General features: G+C 35.3%; 5 protein-coding genes across 18 annotated transcripts in view; 4 read left to right on the top strand and 1 right to left on the bottom strand.

Moving 5' to 3' along the window:
- The first annotated feature begins 938 nt into the window (after positions 1–938).
- On the top strand, positions 939–10,908 carry LOC100182408 (regulator of G-protein signaling rgs-7). The gene is made up of 7 exons (XM_002123897.4): positions 939–1,007; positions 3,900–3,983; positions 5,651–5,728; positions 7,031–7,091; positions 7,313–7,479; positions 8,099–8,270; positions 9,623–10,908. The coding sequence occupies exons 1-7, from the start codon at positions 939–941 to the stop codon at positions 9,976–9,978; spliced, it is 987 nt and encodes a 328-aa protein (XP_002123933.2). The 3' UTR covers positions 9,979–10,908.
- Positions 10,909–11,364: 456 nt separating this feature from the next.
- Positions 11,365–16,593, top strand: LOC100187274 (stathmin domain-containing protein 1). Of its 11 annotated transcripts, none has more exons than XM_026835300.1 (10): positions 11,365–11,383; positions 11,590–11,675; positions 13,360–13,501; positions 13,859–13,943; positions 14,369–14,500; positions 14,703–14,790; positions 14,863–14,967; positions 15,183–15,364; positions 15,453–15,536; positions 15,940–16,593. In XM_026835300.1, the coding sequence occupies exons 4-10, from the start codon at positions 13,881–13,883 to the stop codon at positions 16,141–16,143; spliced, it is 858 nt and encodes a 285-aa protein (XP_026691101.1). In that variant the 5' UTR covers positions 11,365–11,383; positions 11,590–11,675; positions 13,360–13,501; positions 13,859–13,880; the 3' UTR covers positions 16,144–16,593. The 11 variants fall into 11 exon arrangements, with proteins under 11 accessions (XP_026691101.1, XP_026691105.1, XP_026691102.1 ...); XM_026835301.1 differs by lacking the exon at positions 11,365–11,383 and adding an exon at positions 11,493–11,510; XM_026835297.1 differs by lacking the exon at positions 11,365–11,383 and adding an exon at positions 13,240–13,298 and having other exon boundaries at positions 11,494–11,675.
- Positions 16,594–16,723: 130 nt separating this feature from the next.
- On the bottom strand, positions 16,724–19,320 carry LOC100184777 (syntaxin-7). The gene is made up of 8 exons (XM_002123011.5): positions 19,063–19,320; positions 18,925–18,994; positions 18,701–18,800; positions 18,448–18,623; positions 18,144–18,231; positions 18,004–18,076; positions 17,682–17,764; positions 16,724–17,505 (listed from the first exon to the last, which is right to left on the bottom strand). The coding sequence occupies exons 1-8, from the start codon at positions 19,223–19,225 to the stop codon at positions 17,410–17,412; spliced, it is 849 nt and encodes a 282-aa protein (XP_002123047.1). The 5' UTR covers positions 19,226–19,320; the 3' UTR covers positions 16,724–17,409.
- A 410-nt stretch (positions 19,321–19,730) lies between these two features.
- LOC113474350 (gamma-soluble NSF attachment protein-like) lies at positions 19,731–21,330 on the top strand. Its single transcript, XM_026835037.1, has one exon. It carries the CDS (start codon positions 19,868–19,870, stop codon positions 20,897–20,899), a length of 1,032 nt encoding a protein of 343 aa, XP_026690838.1. The 5' UTR covers positions 19,731–19,867; the 3' UTR covers positions 20,900–21,330.
- LOC100179377 (syntaxin-12) overlaps positions 21,243–25,083 on the top strand; it is a 4,874-nt gene continuing 1,033 nt past the window's right edge. Inside the window, exons 1-8 of one of the 4 annotated variants that reach the window (XM_026835382.1) lie at positions 21,243–21,478; positions 21,606–21,675; positions 22,062–22,161; positions 22,532–22,701; positions 23,085–23,163; positions 23,716–23,788; positions 24,345–24,427; positions 24,747–25,066. In XM_026835382.1, the coding sequence (XP_026691183.1) occupies positions 21,397–21,478; positions 21,606–21,675; positions 22,062–22,161; positions 22,532–22,701; positions 23,085–23,163; positions 23,716–23,788; positions 24,345–24,427; positions 24,747–24,842 (753 nt within the window). In that variant the 5' untranslated portion in view covers positions 21,243–21,396 and the 3' untranslated portion in view covers positions 24,843–25,066. Of the gene's footprint in view, positions 21,479–21,605; positions 21,676–22,061; positions 22,162–22,531; positions 22,702–23,084; positions 23,164–23,715; positions 23,789–24,344; positions 24,428–24,746; positions 25,067–25,083 lie in introns of those variants that run through there. The other 3 variants (XM_026835379.1, XM_026835391.1, XM_026835386.1) reach the window with 3 other exon arrangements.

Genomic DNA, 25,083 nt, shown 5'->3' with positions numbered 1-25,083 from the left:
GTAAAATATCTTAATAACAATACCAAAAGTAACATTGTAATGTTCGGTTATCGGTTACATTACATGCATTTATTATACCCCTTCTTGCCGGACTCTGACTCCTTAAAATATTTGCCCGTACAAAATTTAGAACATTTATAGAAAATATCAGATTTTTTGGGATAGTTAAGGGTTTGGTTCGCATCCCAGTAGCGTAAGTCAAGCGACAATTATTGCCAGATGACATTTTTTCCGGATGATTGACAGTACCTGCGTGACAAGAATTTTATTCGGCAGTACGTCATGAACATCGGGAAATTGTCAATAGGCGTCAGTCCACATGATACTTCCTTTTCCGCGTTATTGATTCGTTGATATATTGTTGTTATTCAAATAAAACGTCGGTAGATACTCGTAAGGTAAATACTAACTGTACGGAGGTCCGTTGTACCTCATGTTGCAAGTTTATGTTTTAGGTAGGCTTAGAAAATTGCGAGCTTCTTAGTGACTCGGCCATTTATTGGCAGTGCTGCGTTACACTGCAGTCTACTCTATACCATTCGCGTGACGTACGCCTGTTGCCATTTTCTGGGTAATATATCAATGGTTTGTTTTGTGCAGCAGTGCAAGTTGGCAATGTCGTCAGAAAGAAATGAACAAACTGAATTTATTTAATAGAATGTTGTGTCAGGTGTATATTTACTGAGAGTTACGGAGGATATATCAATATAACTGTTACTGAGCAAGCGACACTACGCACGCTGGTTGCGTTAGCAACACTTATTTATAGATCTTGCGTTGCGATAGTCTAATTTATACGCAAACTTAGAAGATCTTGCAAAACGCTTTTCTGTATAAAAACTGCCTTTCTCAAGTAGCATTGTATATGCGCTGTATACTTTAGGTGTAGTTAGGTAGCAGTAGTGTATCGTTACAAACTGTTCATGCTTCTGGACAAGATGAAGGAAAAACGACGCTCGTTGAACTCTGCGGCAAAGAATGAATGGGAAAAACTTTTGGAAGCTAATGTAAGTCGAATTATGCAGCCGTATGCTTGTTATGTTGACTTGGTGACATGTAACGTAGAATTCCGAACCTTTGGAAATTGTTCGCTTGCGATATATTACCTCAATTTTTATGTTTTATGATCGGTTTTGGTCAACAATAATGTCCTTGGACAAGCAATTTAACAGTTATTGCTCTATACCAGTGTTTACCTGGAGATTGTCGAATGGGACAATACTTAATGGGAATTCGTATCAATATTTAGTGCAAGGCCTGTGTTGACAGTTTTATTAGTACAAAGCTGTATTTTACCGGTAAAATTTGTAAACGTATATAGGCGCATAATGCATACAACGCGCTGGGTGGCAGCAGAGCTTCACTACTGCAAAATTTTGGCTTGGATGCGGTTTGTATTTATATACTTAATAATTGGCAATTGCATTTACCGTCGCTTAGTGTAGGTAACTATTGACATAAATCTGAGTCTAAAAACTGCATTAAATACGTGCAAACCCCGAAAAAATGGTTTTAGGCGTACCATTATTATTTTTTATGTAAATTGCCAAAAGCGGCACAGTTCCAAACTGTTTATAATCTTAACTCAATTTTGTGCAATTTAAACAGACATTTATTACGAGATCAGTAAATTATAAACATCCGCCTTCTATAACTCAATAAATTTCGGATTCGGTGAATAAAATTAGCGGACCTACCTCGGAACTTTTAATCCGTCACGTCGTCTTTTACGGAGCGATTGCAATGACCAATCAATGCCACCATGTCAATGAAAAAGACTAAAGTTTTTAACACGAAAAGAATTCGTTTCTCCTGGTTCGATCGAAACGTAATTAACGTCATTCCGCGCAAGCTATTGACGTAGTTTGAGTTGCGGAAGAGACAAAATAGGGCTCAAAGGTCTTCGCTCATACAGTGGTCATCCTGTACGTAGTTCGTGCACCTATTGTTGTATAATGTCATGTGTTAACCCCTATATAAGAGGACCAGTTCTGGCGTCATATATTTCCGACGAATTTGTACAGCGTATACAGGTGCACAGTTTTACTCACCGGTAACAGCAATAGTGCTCGCCTGGGAACGGACGCGCAATCGATATGTTTTGGAATCGATCGGGCGTATAGCTTCTATAGACCGAACGCTATTTTCTCTTAACGGTCTACGAAAGCGCCGTTTCCTTTCTCTGGAAAAGCCGAGCGAGACAGTCGTAGACGTCGATCTGGAGCGCTTCTCTGATACAACTGTTCGCTATTGTAACTTTGAGATTTAGGATGAGTCAGACTTTATGTTGTAAGGTGTCGTGTATACGTACATGGATTGAAGCTGGACAGCAAACCATAGCTGAGTAGATGCTGAACCGTTGTCTAGATTTTTAACCCCCACCCCTTGTTACGTATACTGGTGGTTGTAAAGTGATCGAAATGAACGAGGAAAACGTCGCTCGCTTTCGATGGAATTCAATCAGCAAAGCATTGTGTTTCGACAGCATCAATACTATTCGCGGAAGCGCAACGGCAGGCCAGGTACATACATTTCATACTTGCCTTTGTTCTCAGCTGCCCCATACGTTCGCTCTGTGGAAATAATGAAAGGTAATAAAGTCCAGCCTTGTCCCACAGCACAGGAATTATTCATGAATTACAACGAAAAAGGTTAAATTGAGACAGACGTCAATGCAGCAGAAGTACCTTCGGGTGAACTGTTGCACATTTAGTTAGGAATATCTTGCGTGATGTTTGAATGACGTATGGTAGAGTCATGAGAAGCAGAGTTAATGTATTCTAAATTTGAATACAGCGTAAATTGCCCTTTTAAAAGGGTACTGTCGGTTTATATTACTGAATGGACAGTAAAGAAATGTTCAGATCTAAGCTGAAGAAGCGCGCTATATGGGTACGTAAACACTAAACAGTGATCGAATTATGCAGGGTATATAAGCTCGATGATATTGAATCTAAAGGACACCGAAGTATCTATATCGTAGTGCTGCACATACACATTACGTTATTGCGCACCGATCCCATATGCTCGATCGCTATGTCGTGTAAGGGGTTCGATAAAGTACAAACTAATTAAGTTTTGGATCGATATTGTGCATCGATGGTGTCCCCCTGCCTACGACTGATCCATACGGATAAGCTTAAACATTCTTTGTGTATTACCTAAAAAATGTGGACATATTACAAATATTTTTAACGGAAATGCTTATTATTTCGTTGGGAAACCACTCCTAAGAGTTCTTAACAAATTCCTACTCCTAGAGATACGGCCGCATAATTCACATGTTTGAAATTAGAAGGTCTATTGTACATCACAAACGTCATTATTATCCATTGTTAGGTTTTGCTTCAATTCAGAGCCAGTAATGCAACAAACGAATTAACAATATACGAATTTTGCAATGAGATCAATTATTATCAGCAATGTATCTGCTAGCAGCGTCAGAAGAAAGCAAACGGCAAAATATTACTATAATTAAAACTTGTGAAATAACTAACGCGTAAACAAAGTTTACAGCATCAAGACGAGATTAAACAAGGAACAAATAAAGCGTATATCTCTCGTAGACCGTGGTTTAATAAATGTGACATTTTTGCCATATTGCACACGTATAGTAATATCGCTGCGTAGATCCTAGGTGCTGTACTGACCACGCTTGTTAACCTCAATTACCTATTTGTTATCGAGGAGACAAATAAACTTTGATTTCAAGTCACAAATAAAGGTTGTATTTGTTTTGTATTTCAAAGCCGAAAAGACGTTTAATATACAACAATACATTAACAGCAGCAAACTTCGCAGATTTATATGGGCGATCACATGACAAGGTCATGGACAAAGGACGGACGAAGTTCATCACAAACTGCTCTCAAATCTGTCCCGGGTACACCGGACACTAGAATCCAAACTCAGCCCGATACAACAGCAGAAGTAAACCGACCGGGATCATTGAAAAAAGCCAAAGAAGTTTGTCAGTCAACCGGGTACGTTTCTTATAATTCGTTTTTTATTACGTGTTGGCGGACAAAAGACAGACGATTTTATACATAAGATATATAGTAGGTTGGAGAAGACGAGGCTCGGTGTAAGATGTCCGTTTTTCTGGTTTCCATTCAGTGATAAAAGAAAAAAAATGTTACAGTATTATTCGACAGAATTCTCACGGTCCAAAAAAGTGCACGGCAAAGATGTTAGGTGCTAAAGTTCGATGCTAAACGACTACAACATATTTTTAATAGTTAAAAAAGCATAATAGTAAGATGGTCATATACTAACAAGATTATTAATAAAAAATAAAATATATTTTTTGAGTTGCTGTCAATTACTAAAGGAATGATTGTACTTATTCGAGGTATTACCCAAAATCCGTATAAAGGTGGCTGTACACAGTATCCGGAATTCGTCCGTTTTGTCTGTTTTGTCCGGATTTCGCTGCCGCATGCGGAACTCGGTAAACGGTTTGCATACGAATTCGCTTGCGAATACTAGGTTTACTAGGTACAGCTACCTTAATGTATATTTTGGTTTTGAAAATATTGAGCAATTTGCGCTTATAAGTGTCTCGTCTTTCTCCACTCTGGCATAATAAACGGTAAGCAGAAACGTGGCGTCCTATGTAAAGAAATAGGTAAACATGTCATTTTATGTTAAGAAACTGTTTATTCTGACTGGTTATGGATTATTTGCACATAACATTGTATGATGAACATGAAGTGTATACAGTTCATCATCTAATACCCATCTACACACACTCTTCGTTTGCTTCTCCTTTGGTCGACTTTCCATTTTAACATAAATCTTTGTCACACCGACTCATTATTATTTATGAATCTAGATCTATTATTTAGTAGGGCGGCCACAGCGGCCTTCGTCGGAAGTATAGGCAAGCTAGTTTAAGGTCGACCGCTTAACGATTTATAGGTATAATTGTAGTTTTCCGAATTCTTCGTTTCAATTTGTCTACCCGTCTTCCAACCATAAGAATCGATGCTGGCCATTGTCCACCTATATACCGGGAGACATTCTACTTTACTATATGTATAATTGGCTGTGGCATTGATCGGAGCGGGCGCAATTAGCGCCACGTGTTTTTATTTCGTATCGTAATTACGGTGAGCAATGTTGATACATTCATTCATTAAATCGAGAGCAATTGGTTTCATCATTTGTACCGACCGCATATAGCTCACAAGAGACACAAACAATTAAACTGCCTTGTAGCTTGTCGATCATATATATTAAACATATTATACAACCTTACTTGGTATGTGCGGTTATGGCAGACTTTTTTCCCTTGTCGTTATATGGAAGATATGAATATAACGTGTAGATCGAAAAAAGGTTATGATATGCTTAAGAATATATACGTTTGCACCACGTTATAGTAAAAAACTACCTAGCTTTTATTTTATTAGTGTTCCGGTGGTAATGGATTATGACGTTCGGGTTCAGGTTTAATGAAGCTTATGTGTGGTTAGTTACACTCTCTAAGTTAACGTAACGGTGTTTGTCAGCGTCAAAATAGCAAAATTGTGACCTGAAGTAGCAATGCGACATGTCATTGTAATAACCACGATTTACATTAGTGTGTTGGTATAGAGGACTCTTACGCGATCCATATTCTGTGACTAATGCACTTCTCAAATTACAGGACTCAGTCGGTGAAACCTCAAGTATCCTTCCGCAAGCGAAGGATAAAAAGTGGGAAGGAGCTGCTTATGCATTGCAGGCAAGTAATTTACTGAATGCATTTTTCATGGCGGTCCATCAGCAGAAATGGCAATCTTTCTCGGGTCGGTACACGTTTCATACGTGCCTCATGCAAATTAGATAACCATACGACACTCATGCGCATGGCGGACTATACTTACAGTAAAATATTAACTCGTTACTTCTAATAATTCTTTAGGTGCGCATAGAGGCTATTATAACGAAACTTTGCAACTTGTGTGCCATAAGTTTTGCAAGCTTTGATCCAGGCGTCACAGCACCTCCATCCAAATACAACACATTACTTATACCCTTCCAGCACAATTTTTCATACTGTCATAGCTTGTCTATACTTTCGATATATTCCCGTTCGTTCATTTCACATCGAAATTATGTATTGATTTTTCAATATATAAAAGCAATGAAATTTCACGCGATTACGTCGCATGTGCACTGTCGCGTTAATACCAACGAGTTTTAGCTTAGCCAACCCTCACAAATTATATACGCAAACAGGAATACCCAGTTTATTAAATACTGATTTTACTTTGATTACTACTGGTTTTATGGGCGAATACAAATAAAGGTTCTTTTTAAAACACCAAAGGGCGATACTTACAGTGTAGACCGTGACAGTAGACACGATGATAAACGCAACAGATGTATGACACCATTTTAGACGTTTCACAATGGTCTTGATAAAGTTCACGCTGATACGTCTGCGCAGAGCTCGACGGCTGCATTCGACGACGTATAGTCGTATACGAATACGTCCTAGATTTAATCATGGGAACGTATCTGTGTTGGTCTGGCTAAGGTAGCACGTGGCATGTCCATAATGGGCATTTTAAAACAAGTATTTTTTTATCTTACCTGAATGGACACGATTTTTAAAATACATCCATATAGAGTAGGTGCTTTCGATGCATTAACATCATTTAGGTTAAATGTAATTTTTTCGCACGGAATGCGTAGAATGTCTTGTTAGTTTAGAGTTGCTTTTTATAAATATCGGTTCTACGATCTTAATAACATTTTACATTTATATTAGAGCGGGGGAACATGGTACGCTTTTAGCACGTAATATTCAGATACCCTGATCGTGTTTTAAACAATTACCAACGAGGGGAGTTGTCACGATATGGTTTTATAATTCGTTGAATATTCTTTGTTTACTACCGAATGGGACGAGGAAATAGAATGAAACGTGTTCCATCCCCCCCCACCCTACTGCAGGAACGTAAACGGGCTGTGGTATCGGTTTATAACTATGCATACAGTGTATAATACATACACTAAATTTACAACTATGTTATTACAGTGTTACGCTAGAGGACATAGCCGAGTGCATCAATCCTTCGACGCCCTTCTTAGCAGCACCGGTAAGTACTTATTTATAGAATATAAAACTAGTATAGTATTTATCATTTTTATGTATTTTCTTACTATACTCTGCTGGTTTGCGTTTATGTAAGTATGAAACTCATTGCTAAAACAAGACTATATCGTCTACACCAGCTAAGTTTTTAGCTATTTTGGGCAGGGCGTTTAGCTTATTCGCATGGAAAGTGGTCTGATTTTAATTGAGTTTTTTTTTAACCAGCCGGCCGCTTCGTTTTCCGAGTTTTTCTTGAATCGGAAATCGCCGACGAAAACCTCAAGTTTTGGCTGGCCTGCGAAAACTTAAAAAGCGCGACGAAGCAGAAGCGAATCGAAAAAGGAGTTCAAGATATTTACGACACTTACATCAATGTCTATTCTCCACACGAGGTAATTAGGCACGTTATGTATATTCTATTTCGTTTAGCGCTTGGTTTTTTAGGTACATGTGTTTGGTTATAAAACTGTTGTTCTTATTTTTGTTATTGTTTTATAATGTCACTTCTTCGGATACGCCAATTCTTAAAACACATTTCTATTGTCTGAACCCAAATCATATAAATGCTAATATGGGGTAGGTTAAGCGAAGGATTTTCTCTATACAAGCAGTTGACTTGTAATTTGCAACGATTGGCGTATCGGTATCTTATCTTTTCAAACGAAACGAGGTTTACGCAATCTTTCATTCACATTCATTCATTTAAACTTTTTTATAATAATGTTATGTGCCCATTCATTAGAGCTCGACTGTCTTGTTGTGGTAACGGCAGTGACAACAGCAACGATCTGTCATAATTTCTTACAAAACCTTTTGCTCTTTTCTCGAATTATGATTCACCAAATACGTATTTTGGTTTTTATGTTTCTCTTTGCTACACCATACAAAACAGGATAAACGAGTTTTGCAATATGCCTAAACTTCATACCAGGCTAATGAAACTAGTTTACAACATCGCTTTAAAATATTTCAGTTGGACTTCATATCTAATAAATATTTTTTTTATTGCAGGTAAACATCGATTACAAGATGCGAGAAAACATCGTTGATCAACTGAAAGACAAGATGGATGTATCCATATTTACTGAGGCGCAGCACCAAATATATACATTGATGCATAGGGATTCATACCCTCGATTTCTTTGCTCAAACCTCACTGCCGAAATAACTAAAGAACTAGTGGGTAAGTTTACAATGTTCTTACTTTTTATTCATTGTAAAATTTTGTAACTTTTTTGGTTTATTGTTTGCTTGATTATTCAATGCAGCTTTTGCAACGTTAGATAAGCATGGTAGGAGTGGATGAGATGTTCCATGATTTTAATCTCATTGTCGTCACACTCGGTAGTAACCAAAGAATGTTTTAAAAGTTATGTCTCTCTCGGGTCGGTACACGTTTCATACGTGCCTCATGCAAATTAGATAACCGTACGACACTCATGCGCATGGCGGACTATACTTACAGTAAAATATTAACTCGTTACTTCTAATAATTCTTTAGGTGCGCATAGAAGCTATTATAACGAAACTTTGCAACTTGTGTACCATAAGTTTTGCAAGCTTTTAAAAGTTATACAATCCTTACGCTTAAAGCCGTGCCCTTAAACGGGTTTCAATTTCTCTTAAAATAAATTCGTTGTGTGCGGTATGTGTTTATGAGACCAAGCGATGCACCAACGATCTATTTTGGTCCTTAAGAAAAGTGGTAAACGTTTTCAAATTACTGTTCCTTGGGTTGCCTCCATGACGCTTTATTGGGGAGGGAGTGTTCCATCCCTTCATCTGCTATGAAGTGTTGCCCGATGTAACAGCGCGTGTACGTTTTAAGGCTTTATAATTGAGCTTGAAACAAATTCAAGCGGCATATTATCCAATATTGGTTAAGTCGAATTTAGCAAGGTGAAATTACCTTTAAAGTCGCTAAATTTGTGGTGAAGAAAACAGGATAGATATTCCGTGGAAACACTGTGGTTTTCGCACGCTGAATAATTAATACGACCATGATTCGCGTTCAATACGGTTTTATCGATTAACTTCCAGACCGGTTCTTCCAAATAAAGACGAATTTAAATTCGATTCGTTCCGTCATCTCGCATAAACCTGACTGGGTACATTAGAAAATATTAAACAACTTCTGTATGTAGCAGTCGACAAAAAAATCCTATTAAAGTGTAATGTGAATATAGCCTAATACAAATAACATTCTAAAGTACGTTAAGTCTGGACATTTATCAACGAGCTTTTTACCACGTTTTGAACCGTTGACAAGAGATAAAACGCTGAGTGATACGGAAGTACAGAACGTTTCTCTTTTATTAGTCGTGTATCCAGAAAAATCCATTCAGAAAGATGGCTATTTGAGTAATTAGACAATCATACATATTTTAGTAATTCGAAGATCATGCCATTTATAATTGTTGATAACACTAAAATGTGGGAATGTTTGAAAATAAAATTACATTGATTAACCATTTTGATATTTGCAGCAACATTTATTTTAATGAGAAAAAAAAATAACCTTTGTTTAACTTTCAGAACAAAGTAAAAGAAACGGTGACGTTAAACAGAAAACAGAGAGGTCATTCGAGTTCATCTCGTGTTGCTGCTGTCGTCGCCAACGGAGCGTAAGGGGCCCGTTAGGTGTCGTAGAAGAGCAACCTTGCTCGTTAAACCCAGTTGCGAACTCGCGGAAATTAAGTGCGGGCGAGATGGACGATGATAATCCTCGGTTGGACTCGAATAGTTCCAGCGACAACGAACACGAAGATGTACGTGCCTCTTCCCCTGCTAACGAAGATGAAAACAGCGCAGCAGCAACTTGCAACAGTGCGATGAACGGGACAGGACCGCTAGCGCCACCGCTCGGCGAAAAGATGTACAATGACACGTGATCGGACACACGACGTTTCGGTTTGTGCAGTCCGTAACCCGCAACCAGACAAATTATCCGCGTGGGGGATCTTTTGTTGTTTCTGCTGCTCATAAGAACATCTCACTGCCCTAAAGACTGACAATGTAGTTGGCTGGTCGCGATCGCGATGGCCAGTTGCATAACAGCAATATATACCACACGTCCTCAACAGAGCGTCGCATGCTCAGTTAAACTTACTGGGTTAAAAATGACCTTTATTCAAATATCATCGCTGTGCAAGGAAGACTTGTATAACTACAATTCGCTTTTTTACTGTCGTAGTATCTTAGTGTTAGCACTCTGCGCAAGTTACTTCACAAACAGAAACCTAACCTTGGCCACCTTGTGTGTTCTCCAACGAATTTTAATTTATTATTTTATCACCGATATCATGATTATTCTAATCTGATTAACTGTGAAAGGTTTCCGCAAATGGAACTAAAGATCCGGTAGAAACAAGCGGACTCTATATTCGTTTAGGTTCATGGTACTGTGTGAAGTATATTATATAAGTTTTTTTCTAGACATTGAACTGATAGAGAATGAGGTACATTACAACATTGTTTTTTTAATAGTTACAATTAAAAAGTATTTTTTTCACATTCCAGTATTATTTATATCAATTAACGGTGTATGGTAAAATGCCTATCTTGCCCGCCGTAACCCAAACATTGGAGTTTTGATGACTCCCCGCAAATGCAGTTGTTTTTCGGATTTCCCTTTCCAGCACCGTAGCATACTCGCTGCTACAGTGCAATAGTACATTCTCCGACAAACTGCATAACTGCCTATAGGTACTTATAACAATATTTTTGTCGTTTTGTACACCTCGTACTTTTTGTTTCAATGTGCAAATATTCATGTAGCATCGTTCTCACTAAAATATTAAAAATACCGTCGGACACCATCAGCCACAGGGTTCTGTGGATACCGTTTACTTTATTTTCCAGCACCATAAGCAGTACAGTGGGTGTATCTTCTGGTATGATGCACCTATACATCCCTTTTTCTTCAACCGTTTTTTGTGACCTCAAATGTCGTTGCAATATTTTCTCGAAAATTTAAACAACAATCCAGTGTACATCGAGTAGACTTACCATCTTCATATTTGGAGTCGGCCCTTTAAAAAGCGCACAGAACAGGAATTGTTACTACGTCTACATTGATTATACTCTAGTCATGCAACTCGTGCAGCACGTGAAAAATTCGACGCTTTTGCTTAAGGCACGCGTGGCATCATTGGTAATTAACGGGTTTTGAGTTTTGCACCATTGCGTGCTGCACAACGCTGGAACTACAAGCTGTGTAACAATCCCGCGTGTTCTGCTGTATTATTTACCATGGTGTTTTAAATTTAACCAGCGTTTGTTTTCAGGTTTAAAGAGGTTTGTAACAGCAATATATAACTAACTAAAAAGGTTTTACCCATATAGATCAAATCATACGCATATTTATCTAGAACCACCATTTTAAAAACCTTGTATTAAATTTGACTTAAAATTGTTTGGAAAGGTATGTTGCTTTGATTGAGGATGTTTCATGTGTGGCAGTTAAGCATATATATATATATACGGTATATGGCGATCTGCAGGGAATTTGCATTTGGACATATGCAGGCGAAGGAAAGTTGATGAAACGAAACTTTACAACTAGTCGGCTACAAATATAGTAGTATTGGTGAGTGGTATGTTATTTTCTCAGTTTAAGGAAAAAGTTTTTTGGGTTTGCCATAATTGTGTCAATCTTTTTGTCTCTGCTTGCTTCCCAGCACTAGTCGCCGTTTTTAGGTTATCGTACTAATTGAGTGAAGTCCGTAAAACGAATATTGGTTATGTCACCACACACACACACACACACGTAGTTTGTGCACGTGGAAGAACACTATAGTTTAAAGTTAAACTGTAAAGGGTTCGTAAAAACCGGCACTGTTGCATGGCTTATACTACTAGAGGTATCTTGGCCGTGGCCGTGGCAAAGTGCTTAGCGAGCCTGCCGTTAGCCCAAAGATTATAAGTTCAAGGCTCACGCTGATATATATAATCGTCGACGTGTGTGTGTTCATGAGGAAAACACTAAACGGCAATTGCCAATTACACAGAAGTCTTTCAGAAATCATTTATTACTCTTAATCGTCGACACACACAACACCATGGCCCATTGATGAACAACCCAATACTTCTTATTGGTTGAAACCACAGAAATAAAAAAGAGTAGAACGCGCAACTTTCCAAAACCGTGATATATTCTTTTTTCTATTCACGTGACCGCCAACTCCGTCCCCATTTTCCTTCGTCTCCATTGTAAAAGATAGGCGCATAGTGTTTTTGGAAGGTTTTAGCTGTTTATTTTAAAAACTACACCAACTATTCAAGTTTGTTAGGCTAGTTTAGTTATTTGGTACGTTAACGCTTACAGTTTACCACTTGTTTAGGAAATTTAATTATTTAAAAAAATTAATTAAAACTTTCAAAAAAACGGTTTTTCAGAAATATATATATATTAGAAAATAGTTTTTTTTACACAATAACTTTAAATTAAGTCAAAAAACGAAGAAAAACTACACAAAACGTCATCGACTCCATTGACTACAATAGTAAACGGGAACGACCCGCGAAAGAGAGACAGTGTATCGTGCTCTCTCCTTTGCCGACATTGGAGATGCGCCTTCTATTCTTTTTTATTTCTGTGGTTGAAACCAAAACGATCTGTAGGGTGCAACTTCTTTGATCTGACTGTGCGCTATTTTTGCACAACTCGCCAAATATCAAGCAAAATATTTTCTCAAAGACGTAACATTATAGATTGGCTAAGAAACGGCGAGAGCGTAATTCAAAGTTGTTTACCACGCAAGCACTAAAATAGAATTCGTAGAATTGAACGAAACTTGAATTAGAACTACTATACCATCACCAGACCGTAACGCAGGCAAAACCAGTAAACCACGGCCTACCATATCTCTAGAACTAAAAAATATAAGACTGATTGACGGTTGAATGCAAATAAGCCTTTAATGTTGAAAGGTACGGATTTTTTATCTCATTTATGACGTAACAAATACGGTTGTACGTAAAACAACTGGTGAAACGAAATTTCAAAAAAAAATTTTTTTCATAATTTTAGATTTGGTTGCAGCAGTTTAACAGGTTTGAAGTTTACGTATATTTAGTTTGTCGATTCACATAAAATCGCAGAAAATGCAAACATAACCGGACGGTTCTTTTTTGTTTGTTTTATATTTAAGACTACAGTAGATTTCGACCCTAAGTGAGCAACCATCAGAAACCTAAAAACAGTACATACGTTAGTTGGCTTTTTTTGCCGTCGTACTTGTATGTATTTGTTAGTTTATGTTGATCTCCAGGCGACCTACTACTTTAAATGGGCCGAAGTGTTTCGCTTGAGTAACTGCTGACGTCAGTCGCTAGCAACAGCCGTGGTAACCAACAACGCCGCATAACACGATTACAGCTGAAATCATTCCTTCGAAAAAGACGTCGTGTCAGGTGTCTTATAATAGGCCAATATCAGCTGTTCGGTGCTTCATCAGTAAATCTACCGTTTGTTTAGCTGTGTTTCAAAAGCCTATTTATTCATTTTTGTAAGATTTTTAAATCATTAGCGTTTTGGCCTGGCCAGAAAATAGGATGATGTATGTACAGACATACACTTTAGGACAGGGTGTAACAAAACCTTTAGTTTTTTTTATAGGAGCATAACTGTATAACAGCAAAAATCGTTTCTGTTTGTGCAATTACTGTTTGATTTAGGGTTATATTAAGTTACTTTTTTATCATAAGGTAAGTTGTTTTGTTTTGTATGGAACTTACAAAGGAAATTATTTTAATTTTGTTTTATTGCAGATTTTATAACCATCTCTTTACAATGGGGTGTGGGCCTTCTAAAGATAGTGTGAAAGCTATTACCACTGGCGAAGATGGCCAAATTGTAAGTATCTTTAACTTAACTAATATTTGTATTGTATAACCCAGTGGTTCTCAACGTTTTTATTTACGTGGCCCATTTTTCGCCATAAAAGTTCTGTGACCCAATAAATTTTTATGAAAAAATAGAACAAAATAGGTTTAGTTAATATAGAAAACAGTAGAACATATTTCAAGATAGATTATTTATTCAACTTTAAATTTATTTAAAGCCATTATTCCTGTAAAATTATGTATAGTGACACAAATGAAACTTAAGTTTTAATTAAATATATATACATTATTTATATTGGTTTGTGGCCCATCTCAAATTGTTTCCACAGCCCATGATTGAGAACTGCTGGTATAACCAATAGAATATCTAGAATTATGACTTTCTTTTTAAAATACAATATTGAATGACTAATGGTATTACTTTTACATGTACAGAGATCAAAAAGTGCATCAAAAGTAAAAGTAAAGTCAGCAAAAGAGTCGGCTGTTAATGAATCTGCCGCAACTATCGTTGGAGCAACCAAATCCACATCTGCGAAAAGCAGAGACAGTGGGATTCAAGAAATGGTAAGTTTAATTAATTAACAAACCAAAGGTCTAGCATTGTGGTTAGGATGAAGTACTTACATCATAACCAAGGAATAGGGAATTAAAGGTCCAATGGTCCCACTAATGTGGGTGCCTGTGTTCTTGAGCAAGACATTTAACAGTAATTGCTTCAATCATGTGGTTACTACTGGTTTAAACAAAATGTCTCTACTGGTTCCAGGATTATGAATCAGGAGACATCATCACTGAGAATTCGGATCCTAACCGTGTACAAGAAGTTGAGGCTGATGGACGTCCTGAGACACCAGGTATGTTAACAGTCAATGCCCTGTCTTTTTATATGATGGGTTAGGCTTATTTGGTATTGTTCTTACCCTCAGATTTTGAATTGGTAGGCAGGCAACTCACCAGTAAGAGTGCTGGACGAGAACGAATAAAGTCAAGAGCCATTTTACAAGAACTAGAGGCAGAAGGATTAATAACAGGTAGTTTAAACTGTTTATCAAAATATATATGCTTCATATTCCAAAGAACTCGGATTTCGGATTTTGTGCACAGTTTTCTTTGAACTAGAACCATATTTGTATTAAATAAATAACTTGACCTGTTTTGTTTTTAACCTTCTCTACTTTAACTAAGTGACGAACTAAAGTTATGTTATGTTACGTTGGAAGCTATTACTTTCTTTTTCCACACAAAGGTTCAAAAGTACAAAAGGGAGGTGCTGCCTTTGAAGTGCGTGCGGGTCCATTACAACCACTGGAACCCCTGGCCCCCATCCGAAGGCCCCCACCAAGGTTGGAAAAGTTGAAACGAGAATCGAGTACTTTAACCAAAGCTGATCTTGAACAGAAATTAAAGGCTGCAGAAGAAAGAAGGAAGGTAGGCTCATGTTAACCTGATGTTTTTGAAAAAATTGGAAATTAAATATAGTAATTTTAAACATGATAATTATGATGGTTTTCTGTAGAAAAACTTGGAAAAGAAAACTAGTCGACTTGCGATGCAACTTGCGAGAGACAGAGAATTGGCAAACAAGTTTGAAGCTGATAATGTGAGCAAATTTGTTTTAAATTATTAAACAATTATATAACTATCTATTGTTTGAATGACACTTATTTATCCTCCTGCTTTGGTTCCATTTGTTTGGCAAGTTGCTTAGTATTTAAACTGTTCGACTATATACAAGTAAAATAGATTCAAGGCTTGGCGCTGCCACCAGTTTTGGGCCTATGGTTTGTTGAGCGGGACAGTTAATGGCAATTGCTCCAACCAGGTCCAAAGATTTATAAAAAATTGTTCAGAATTTGAGCACAAGGTGTATGAAATAGTGAGCACAAGGTGTATGAAATACGACACCCATGTACCCATGAATTTACAAAAATGTATGATTGGCGTTTGAGTTAACAAAATCTGAATTAAAAATAACAAATGCTTTGTTCATATTATTTTTTTAGGCAACTTTGGAATTTGAAAAACAACTTTCGACCGATCCATTTAACCAGGGAAGAGGAGAGAGAACTGATGCCATTGAGAATCCTCTTACTAAGAAGACTATCTTTGATGAAGCAAGTCTCAGTAGTTTGGAGGATGGAGATGCCAAACCATCCGATGACTTTTACACCAACACTGTGAACTCCAACTCACAAATTTTCGACTAACTTCTGAAGCACTGGCGCAGAAGGCTCATGCATTCTCTTCAGAAACCTGTAATATACATTTCAAGGATTTGCCCATTAGTCTTCTAAACCTAAAGACTACGTATGGCTAAACATGTTATGTGTGGCCGAAATGCGACACACCGCTTTCAAACAGCATTATTGCAGTTGATCTTTAAGCTTATTGTTCTTCCTTTTTCATATTCTTCCACATAGGCAACTTTTTTATGTAAAATTACTTCTTCCGTCCAGTGTTTTAAACTGCATGTGCTATAAGATTGCCTTAAACTGTCCATAGTAACTGAAACTGTTTTCTTTTCATAAAATTTGTGTTTTAGAAATACTTTTTTAAAGCCTTTTAATGTTTATACCTGTAAACTTATTTTTTTTATAATTTTAGCGAAATAGAAAAATTGAGTTTTTTGCTTTTGTTAATAAATATACATGCTTTTATATTCAGTCCCTAAATATGCCCTTGTGACTAACCTATATAACTATATTGTCACGTGTATCTCAAGTTCAAATTGTATTCCCTTTTTAGTATTTGCTTATTTTTTTACTTTGCCAGTCAAGTGCTCTAAAATATTTTGGTTTATTTATTTATTATCAGTTTTCTATCCTTAATAGCATAATAGTTTTAAATTCTCAGTAAAACTACCAACCACGTCAAGTACTGGGTTTGGGATTTCAAATTAATTTTCAGTGATATGACAATAAATAGAGGGAAACAACAGCACACACATGAAATATAGAATATATATAGAATAGACATAAATTTTAAATAAATCCACAAAATGCGTATTTACATAACATATCGGTTTTAAATATACAGTTATACATGTTTTCATTTGCAGAACAGCGGGGAGTTTTACACCAACAAGGAAGTTAAGTAACTGAAGATTATACGCATATTTGTACTGTGACCTGGACAACAACCTGGGAAAATTAAAGTAAGTATTTTGCTAAAGTTTTTTCAACTTATTATTGAGGAACACCTTTAACAAGGTAAACTGCATCCTAAGCCAGGGCACAACACATTGTGATATTAGAATTATATTGCAAAATAGCGTAAACAAAAACAATATATATATATTTCTAAATTTATATATAGTTCTAAAGTTTTTGCCAAAGCAATTTTCGTTCACTTTTGCTTGGGTAAAAAATCAAAAAATATTGGGAATTGGAAGTTTAGTAATTGGTTGACCGATGTAATACGGCTTTGCTTGTAAAAGGAATGGTGCTAGCTAACCAGGGCACATTGTCTGTGCTTCATTTCTTCACAGAGAAATAGATAATCAGTGCAATCACAACGATAGCAACAATAAGTAAGATGAAACAGATTAACTTCTTTTTCCGTGCACTTGACTGAAATGTAAAACAGCTATTAATTTTAGTTATCCATGCATAAATCGTTGTTACGGTTTAAAAAGTAAGCTACAAACATATAATTCAAAAAAGATCCAGGTAGGTCTGTCAGTGAACTAGAGAATTAAACCAAGATACAGTGTTTTAGCAAAAATTTAAACTAATGTAAATTTCACCTGGCTTGCACGTGCTTGTACAAGTTGAACATTCCCCTGTACAACATCTTGCTCTGCGTGCTCAACATTCGCCTCTATGCTGTCTGTTGTATAAGAAAAAGGATTAATTATTCAGTGTCCTTAAAACTAACCCTGTTATCCACAAAGGAAAGTCCATTTAACTGAACTGTGGTGCAATTACATACAAAACAAAGAGTTACTATCAACTACAAAGGTATGCATGACAAACCATATACAATAATGATAAACTTTGGTTTGTTTCAACTCCTATGATAAGTGTAACAAATATCATTATAATAATGTTAAGTAGTAAGCAACTTACCTATCATTTCTCCCTGCTCATGCACCATTGTACCCAGGTCTTTGAAGATCATATTTACATCCATTATATCTGCCTGTTCATAAATTAATGTGGTGTGATATGATAGCACTTAAAGTATAAAAAACTTTTTGGTAAATTACCTCAAGTTGCCGTATAGCAGTTTCTCTTTCTTCTATATCCTGCAGTTCCTCAGCTGATACAGTGGCTTGCTGTTGGTCTTGCATTGTACTGAAAAGGAAACCACAACTTTTAAAATAAATAACCCATATAAAAAGATGTTGAATTAGGCATTTGGTTTACATGAAGGCAACCAACCAACCAACGAACTCTGGCCTAAACCCCAAGTCCCTGGCTTGTGCTATCAAAGTTGTCATAGGACCGGATTTACCCATGTAAAATGCACTTGATAAAAGTGTTATTTTTCCAGAATCACACATTACTTACCCTTGTATATTAATAAGAACATCAGATCCTGGTTCTTGATGAGCTGTACTTGATGCTCGAACTCTTGCAACGCATTCTTTTTCTGTTGTAGCTGCTTCCCTCTGTGCTGCTTGGAATGAGTTAAGTACATCACTAAAATCAGCCATTAGTCGTTCAGTTTGTGTTTTTCGCCGTCTCTGCAGGAACAGTGTTTTTAATGATAAAATTATATTGTAATGAAAAACATGGCATTACTGGGTAGTGTAATATTTACCTGTTCAGCTGCTGCTTGGGTGGAAGGTAGTCCTTTGACATCTTTTAAATAACGAGCTGTGTCTTTTGATATTTGGTTTGTATGATGTTGTCTCTGGTGCCTGCAATAAAACAAACATGAATCTCGGTTATGCATTGCTGTTTAGCACAAATGATGAAGTATGACAAGTAGTGTAATATGCAAAAAGAACATGAACAGATAAGGTGCATAAAAGACCAACTTACAGTCTGTTTCTTAGATCGGGTGTGTCTTGATTGGTCCCCAATTGATTAACCATTCGTTTAAATTCTTGGACTAAAACAAGGTGAAATCGGTTAGTCTTAATATATAGATTTTATATTTGTGTTACAGTGCTAACTTACCATTTTGCGCAATTTTTTGAATGTTTGTTCCTATAAGCTGAGTAAGTCTGGTGTAATCCTGGGTACCTCCAGAATTCTGGTATGAACCAGTGTTATATGATGCTGAACTGTTGAAGCCATCACTTGTTAAATCACCTCTTCCATATGACATGCTCACTGACATTTAAAATTACACACTTTTTTAAATACAATTTTTTTTTATTCAAGGTATATATAATAAAAGTTCTAACAGTTGATATATATACAACAATAAAACCTAAAGTGATAAAGTAGCATAAGTACATACTATATCTACGTATTAACATGTGCTATAGTTTATCTTCATGAACTTGCTGCTCCCCACAAATTTTAAGTTATTAATAAACTTCTGTCTACTTTCGTTTTATTGTGTTGTTGCTCACTGATTGTCGTAAGACGGTGACGTCATGCAGAACAAAATTTCAGTGTTACACAGTAAAAAATCATTAGAGTGAAAAATATAATATTTTTTAAAAGTAATGACATGTATTTAACGTTGTACTATTCAGTTTAATAAAAAATGGCATAGCTTATACTAAAAGATTTATAAATGTATAAAAGCATTTTAACTTACACCTAATGTCTTCAACTTTAAAAATAAATAAAAATACGGTCCACACTGCAATTACGCTATTCACATGATCGGTTGCGGTTGATTGATTTTTGACTTTGTTTATATTCGAGACGAAAGAATAACATTGGAATTCGTATTGCGTGCTGTAGGAGCTGTTCTAAACTTTTAACATCGCATTATTCTAGGTTTATAGTAGATTAGATTATAAAGAAGATGACTTCTGAAGCTGATCGTTTGGTACAAGAGGGTGAAAAGCATTTGAAGACTGGTTTCTTTAAATGGCGACCAGATTTCGACAGTGCAGCAGACTGTTTTCAAAAAGCTGGACTTGCATACAAGAAACACAAGAATTTGGAAAAAGCTGTCTCGGCTTTCCTTAAGGTAGCAGATTGCTATTACAAGAATGGATCACGTTTTCATTCAGGTAAGGCTCGTGAAGAAGCGGGTTTGGTATATAAAGACATGAAAGACTTTGAAAATGCTTTAAAGTGTCTAGACCATGCATCTGAGCTTTACTTGGAAGATGGTACACCTGATACAGCAGCAATGTGCTTGGATAGGGGTGGTAAAATGGTGGAAATGACCCACCCAGCATGGGCGGCTTCTTCTTACTTAAAAGGTGCTGAAATATATGAAAATGAGGACAAAAGTAGACTTCGATCTGCTGCTGAACTTGTGGGTAAAGCAGCTCGGATTCAGGTACGAATGAATAAACTTAGTGAAGCTGTAAAAACTATTGAACATGAAAAGCAGCTGTATAGTCAAGTGGATGGTGGAGATCATGGGGCAGGAAGCAGGTTGACCTGCGCTATGGTGCTCGTACATTTGCATATAGGTGACCAGGTACATGCGGAACAGAGTGTGTATGATGCATGTGAAAATATTGATGGCTTTAATGAGAGCGAGGAATACGATGCATTGATGGGACTCGTGGAAGCTTATGATCAGCGGGACCAGGATGCAGCATCACGAATCTTAAATACTCCACTGTTTAAGTATATGGACACTGCTTATGCAAAGTTAGCTAGATCATTAAAAGTTCCCGGTTACGTGCCAGGCAACGCCGTAAAAACAGAGAGTAATTCTCACAAACCCAGACATAATCTGGACGATATGACCAAACAAGCGGATGAAATGGCTGATAAATTTGCATCTCTGCAATCTTCTGTACCAAATCCACACCAAAGTAATCAAACTCCACAATCCTCTTCTGCTGTTGAAGAGGAAGAATTTGATCTCTGTTAATTAAACTTAACAGTATTGTTTTTGATTTAAAAAGAAAAACATGGGATTGTGCAATTGTGAGAGTTGTATATTTGTTAATGTGTTCCACCATACCCGTTTTAATTGAAAAAAGTCTTGGTAAATAAAAAATTCTGTGTTTTTTACCATGCGGTTTACCCAAACATCATGACCAAATAAAGTAAATGTCTATATTGTCATTTTTGTAGCAATTTATGGTGGTGCCTGAATAAAAGCATGATCGACTGCTGTCTACATGTTAATATTTATCAGAATTTGTTGCTTTTATTATACAATGTGTCAACTAATTATAAATATTTTATTTACTGTGTGCTTTACTGGTACAGTACAAGTATAAAAATGTGAATTAAACATTACCGTATGTTTGTAGCATATTAAACATGTTATGTTGTAATTGCTTATACATTTTCAGATAAGTAATAAATCGTGTATTCTTCATTACCTAATCATTAAAGGTATTTCTGTTAATCGCAACCACTATGCAAAGTTCTGATGACGCAAGAAACTACACGAGGCTCACACACCTTGTGGGTTCAAATCTACAGAAGATCACAAAAAATGGTAATTATATAAGCCTTAGCACATTTATATTGCGGCATGCAAAATCCTACACTGTTACGGTTAAGAAATAGCTTTAATTATACCTCAAAGCAGATTCCAACTTTAATAACTTATATTTAATTTTTAGTTCAAGAGATAAAGAACCTTGTTTGTCAACTAAATGATCATGGAAATTCTGGCGACACTTTGACTAAAATGTAAGTTAATGTTGTTTTAACGGAATGCATGTTGAATACCTAGCGCTTGTTTATTCATTAAAGTAAGTTAAATAACATTATCTTGTTAAAGAGTTAATATTATAAGAGTTATTTGGTTTAATAAATTAAATTTCCTTTCACCGAAATTCAGAAATATATATATATATATATATTTATTTAAAAATTTAATAGCGCGCTTTGTGAAACTGGTCAAAGGGAAGGATTTAATATATTTTTGACTTTAGTTTAATTTTTGAATATCCATATTTTTTATTAAATTTTGGTAAATTTTTAATTTTAATAAATTTTGCAATATTTTAAATATATGTATATATTTTGACTTTTATTAAATTTTTGGACATATATATTTGTGAATTTTATTAAAGCAACCAAAGGCAGCATCATACTAAGGAGCTCCTGGAAGCAACAGCAAGTCATTTGTCAGATGTTAAAAACATTTCCCCACCCACATCAGCAAGTGAAAAGGTTTAATTGTGTTTATTATTAGTACTAGTTGACACAAAAACTGATATTTGAGATAAATTTAGTGATTAAGAAATTGTTTTGCTTTTTTTTCTGTGCCAGTCTGTCACTATAGCGTGGCAAACCACATAACAGAGATTTTCTAGACAAATTTTGCTTACTACCCCTATTATATGCACTGTTACACCCCTAATCTTAATACGATTTTCAGTTAATATTTTAATATAAAACATATATATATAATTATATACATAGGACAACATATATTATTTATTTATATAACCAATTTGAGTATGAACCAAAGCTTTGTAAATAATTAACAAAAATATACTGAAAGTTGTGCATTTTAATTACAATAAATGTATTTTTGCAGAGGCAAAGAAATACAATGACAACAAGATTAACAAATGACCTCAAAGATGTTTCAATGTCATTTCAAGACGTACAAAGAGATATTGCAAAGATTGAAAGAGAATCGGTTGCTAGGATGCGATCATTGAGTGAATCTAATCAAGAAACTCAACCATTCATTGGAGCCCAGGGGTTTGTTGTTTTATTTAAAAACCAGTCGGTATATTAGCCATTCTAATACTTATTAAGTGGGGGCTTCTTTTTTATTTATGGCGTATTTGTTTTTTTCTACTGACCGTTTTTGATATACAGTCAATGAGTCAAATACTTTATTGATTAGAGAGCACCAGTATAATGTATATTCCATATACCATCTAGCTTATATTATATCCATTATTGAACATGTGCACATGCATAATTAATTTAGACGCATAAGAAATAACACCTGTCTACAGTGCATGGCGGGTAATTAAAATCATGTTTTCTAAACTGAGGTGTATTAACTATAAAAATGCTGAACGCTACCAATTATTGATCCAAACGTTCATTGATTGTTGTATTTAAAATTTAATCAGAGGGATGCAAATGCAAGAAATGGCCACACATGACATTTCTGTACTTGAAGAACGGGAGAGGGAACTTCAGAAACTGGAGGTAATATTCATGAAGGGTTGGTGCCTTGTGCCCTATAATACATGAAATTGATACCAAGTTAATAACAGCGTCACCATATGATTCATAATTGTGGACATGGTTTTTCATTTTTGTCTGCATCGTTAGAATTTTTGATCACCAACAATTGTCATTTAATCTGCAATTGATTTTTTTTTCTGAGAGTGTTTAAAAAGATTTTTAGGTTTTTTAAATGGCGTTCTTTCTCATATACTTTTATTCATAATGTGTTTACAACTTCATTTTACTGTTAATTCTCTTCTCATCATTTTTTAAACAACATGATGTTTGCTATCGTTTTCGGAAAGATAAAAATAAAATTATGTTATATTAATATAACTTTTTCTTTCTAACTGAAGTCTGCAGTTTTTCCTACAGTTTCCATCTTCAAAATTTATAATTTAATGTTTAATTTTAACATTAACATTTGATTTAATAACAGATATGTATAGATGTTATTACAATATTATTATTTTTTATTTTTTTTTTAATTTAAAAAATAACAATTTTTTTTATGGTGATCTCTATTTTTAGTCCGACATTGTTGATGTGAACATCATATTTAAGGATCTTGCTAAAATAGTTGAAGATCAAGGAGAAATGATTGGTAAGTCCTAAGTTGTGCATTTTGTGGGTTCATGTCACAAAATGAAACATTTGTTAACTTATTGTATTTATTGTTTAGTAGTTAAACATGATTCTTATAAACATAGTCATAATAATTTAGAACAATAATAATTTCTTTTGTTGCCGATTCTCTGTTTTGTTGTTCTGCAATTGATTCTGTTTTTTTGTTGAACAGTTGTTTCGTTCTTTTTTTGGTTGTGGGTCTAAATTGCAATCAAAAATTTAACTTTAGGTGGAGAATGGAGATTTAATTAAACAATTAGTCAGAGTTTAAAACTAAACCATCTATGATCTATTGCAAATCAAAAATGAATCTGTTAAAAAAACACAAAACTGAACAAAATATTAAAAAAAAACTAAACTGCCTCAAACACTATGTATAAACCATTACACACAAACCAAACTGAAAGAAATGAAGAATTGCAGGATATGATATTGTAACAAAGTATCTGAAGTATGTACAGCAGGTATCAATCTTCTTTCATGATGGTTATTGTTTTGTCAATGTTTATTTGAGTTGTGCTCTCTTGTTTTAGATAGCATTGAGGCAAATGTTGAAGCTGCTCATGAAAGAGTGGATAAGGGAAAATCAGAATTGGGTCAGGCCGTTAAAAACCAAGTAAATTACATGTTTTGGTTATTTTGATTTGTTTCTGTTTTAGCAATTTTAATTTGGATAAATTTTAATATGTTTTGTAGCTGCCAGATATTAATACAGTGTTTAAGTAACAGTGCCTCTTAAAACTTACATAGTTTTAATGAATGTAGTTGCAGTTTAATAAGTGCATGTTATTAACAGTCTTTAAAATAAGGAAATAAATATTTTACAAAAAAAAACTGGGAAACATGATTGAATCTCAAAAAGTACAGTTTATTTTATTTTACGGGTAGGAAAAAATCATTTTGTTTTCGTATGACGTTAAATTTTGCTTTTTCAGAAAAAGTCACGGAAAAAGAAAATCATTTGTGGAATTATTCTTCTTGTTTTGATAATAATCCTTATTTTAATCATTTACTTTTCTATTCCTAAATAATGTTGCATACCATCACCGTATAAAAAAACTGCCTTTCAGCGCCTGCCTTTTATCGGGAGTATATGTGTGAAGTGGTGGTGGCAAATTGCACATCTTATGTAAAAAAGTTTCTGTAAATCAATCAATCAGTCTGCTTGCTTATTTTTTACTTTTGGTACAGTGTTTAGCATTTATATTTCTCCTTTAACACTCCACTATCCCAATAAAAAAGTTGCAATTGGTAATATCTATTATCAGTAGC

This window comes from Ciona intestinalis, chromosome 1 (genome assembly GCF_000224145.3).
Source record: "Ciona intestinalis chromosome 1, KH, whole genome shotgun sequence".
Lineage (NCBI taxonomy): Eukaryota > Metazoa > Chordata > Ascidiacea > Phlebobranchia > Cionidae > Ciona > Ciona intestinalis.
This window is presented reverse-complemented; position numbering and strand designations above follow the sequence as displayed.

Bases quoted from the DNA above. Each gene is read 5' to 3' on its own strand.
- LOC100182408 (XM_002123897.4), top strand. From the start codon at position 939: ATGAAGGAAAAACGACGCTCGTTGAACTCTGCGGCAAAGAATGAATGG. The intron at 7,092-7,312 runs GTAAGTACTTAT...TTTTTTAACCAG, and splicing joins CGCCCTTCTTAGCAGCACCG to CCGGCCGCTTCGTTTTCCGA. The intron at 7,480-8,098 runs GTAATTAGGCAC...TTTTTATTGCAG, and splicing joins ATGTCTATTCTCCACACGAG to GTAAACATCGATTACAAGAT.
- LOC100187274 (XM_026835300.1), top strand. From the start codon at position 13,881: ATGGGGTGTGGGCCTTCTAAAGATAGTGTGAAAGCTATTACCACTGGC. The intron at 13,944-14,368 runs GTAAGTATCTTT...TTACATGTACAG, and splicing joins CTGGCGAAGATGGCCAAATT to AGATCAAAAAGTGCATCAAA. The intron at 14,501-14,702 runs GTAAGTTTAATT...TACTGGTTCCAG, and splicing joins ACAGTGGGATTCAAGAAATG to GATTATGAATCAGGAGACAT.
- LOC100184777 (XM_002123011.5), bottom strand. From the start codon at position 19,225: ATGTCAGTGAGCATGTCATATGGAAGAGGTGATTTAACAAGTGATGGC. The intron at 18,801-18,924 runs GTAAGTTGGTCT...GTTTTATTGCAG, and splicing joins CCCGATCTAAGAAACAGACT to GCACCAGAGACAACATCATA. The intron at 18,624-18,700 runs GTAAATATTACA...CTGTTCCTGCAG, and splicing joins CCCAAGCAGCAGCTGAACAG to AGACGGCGAAAAACACAAAC.
- LOC113474350 (XM_026835037.1), top strand. From the start codon at position 19,868: ATGACTTCTGAAGCTGATCGTTTGGTACAAGAGGGTGAAAAGCATTTG.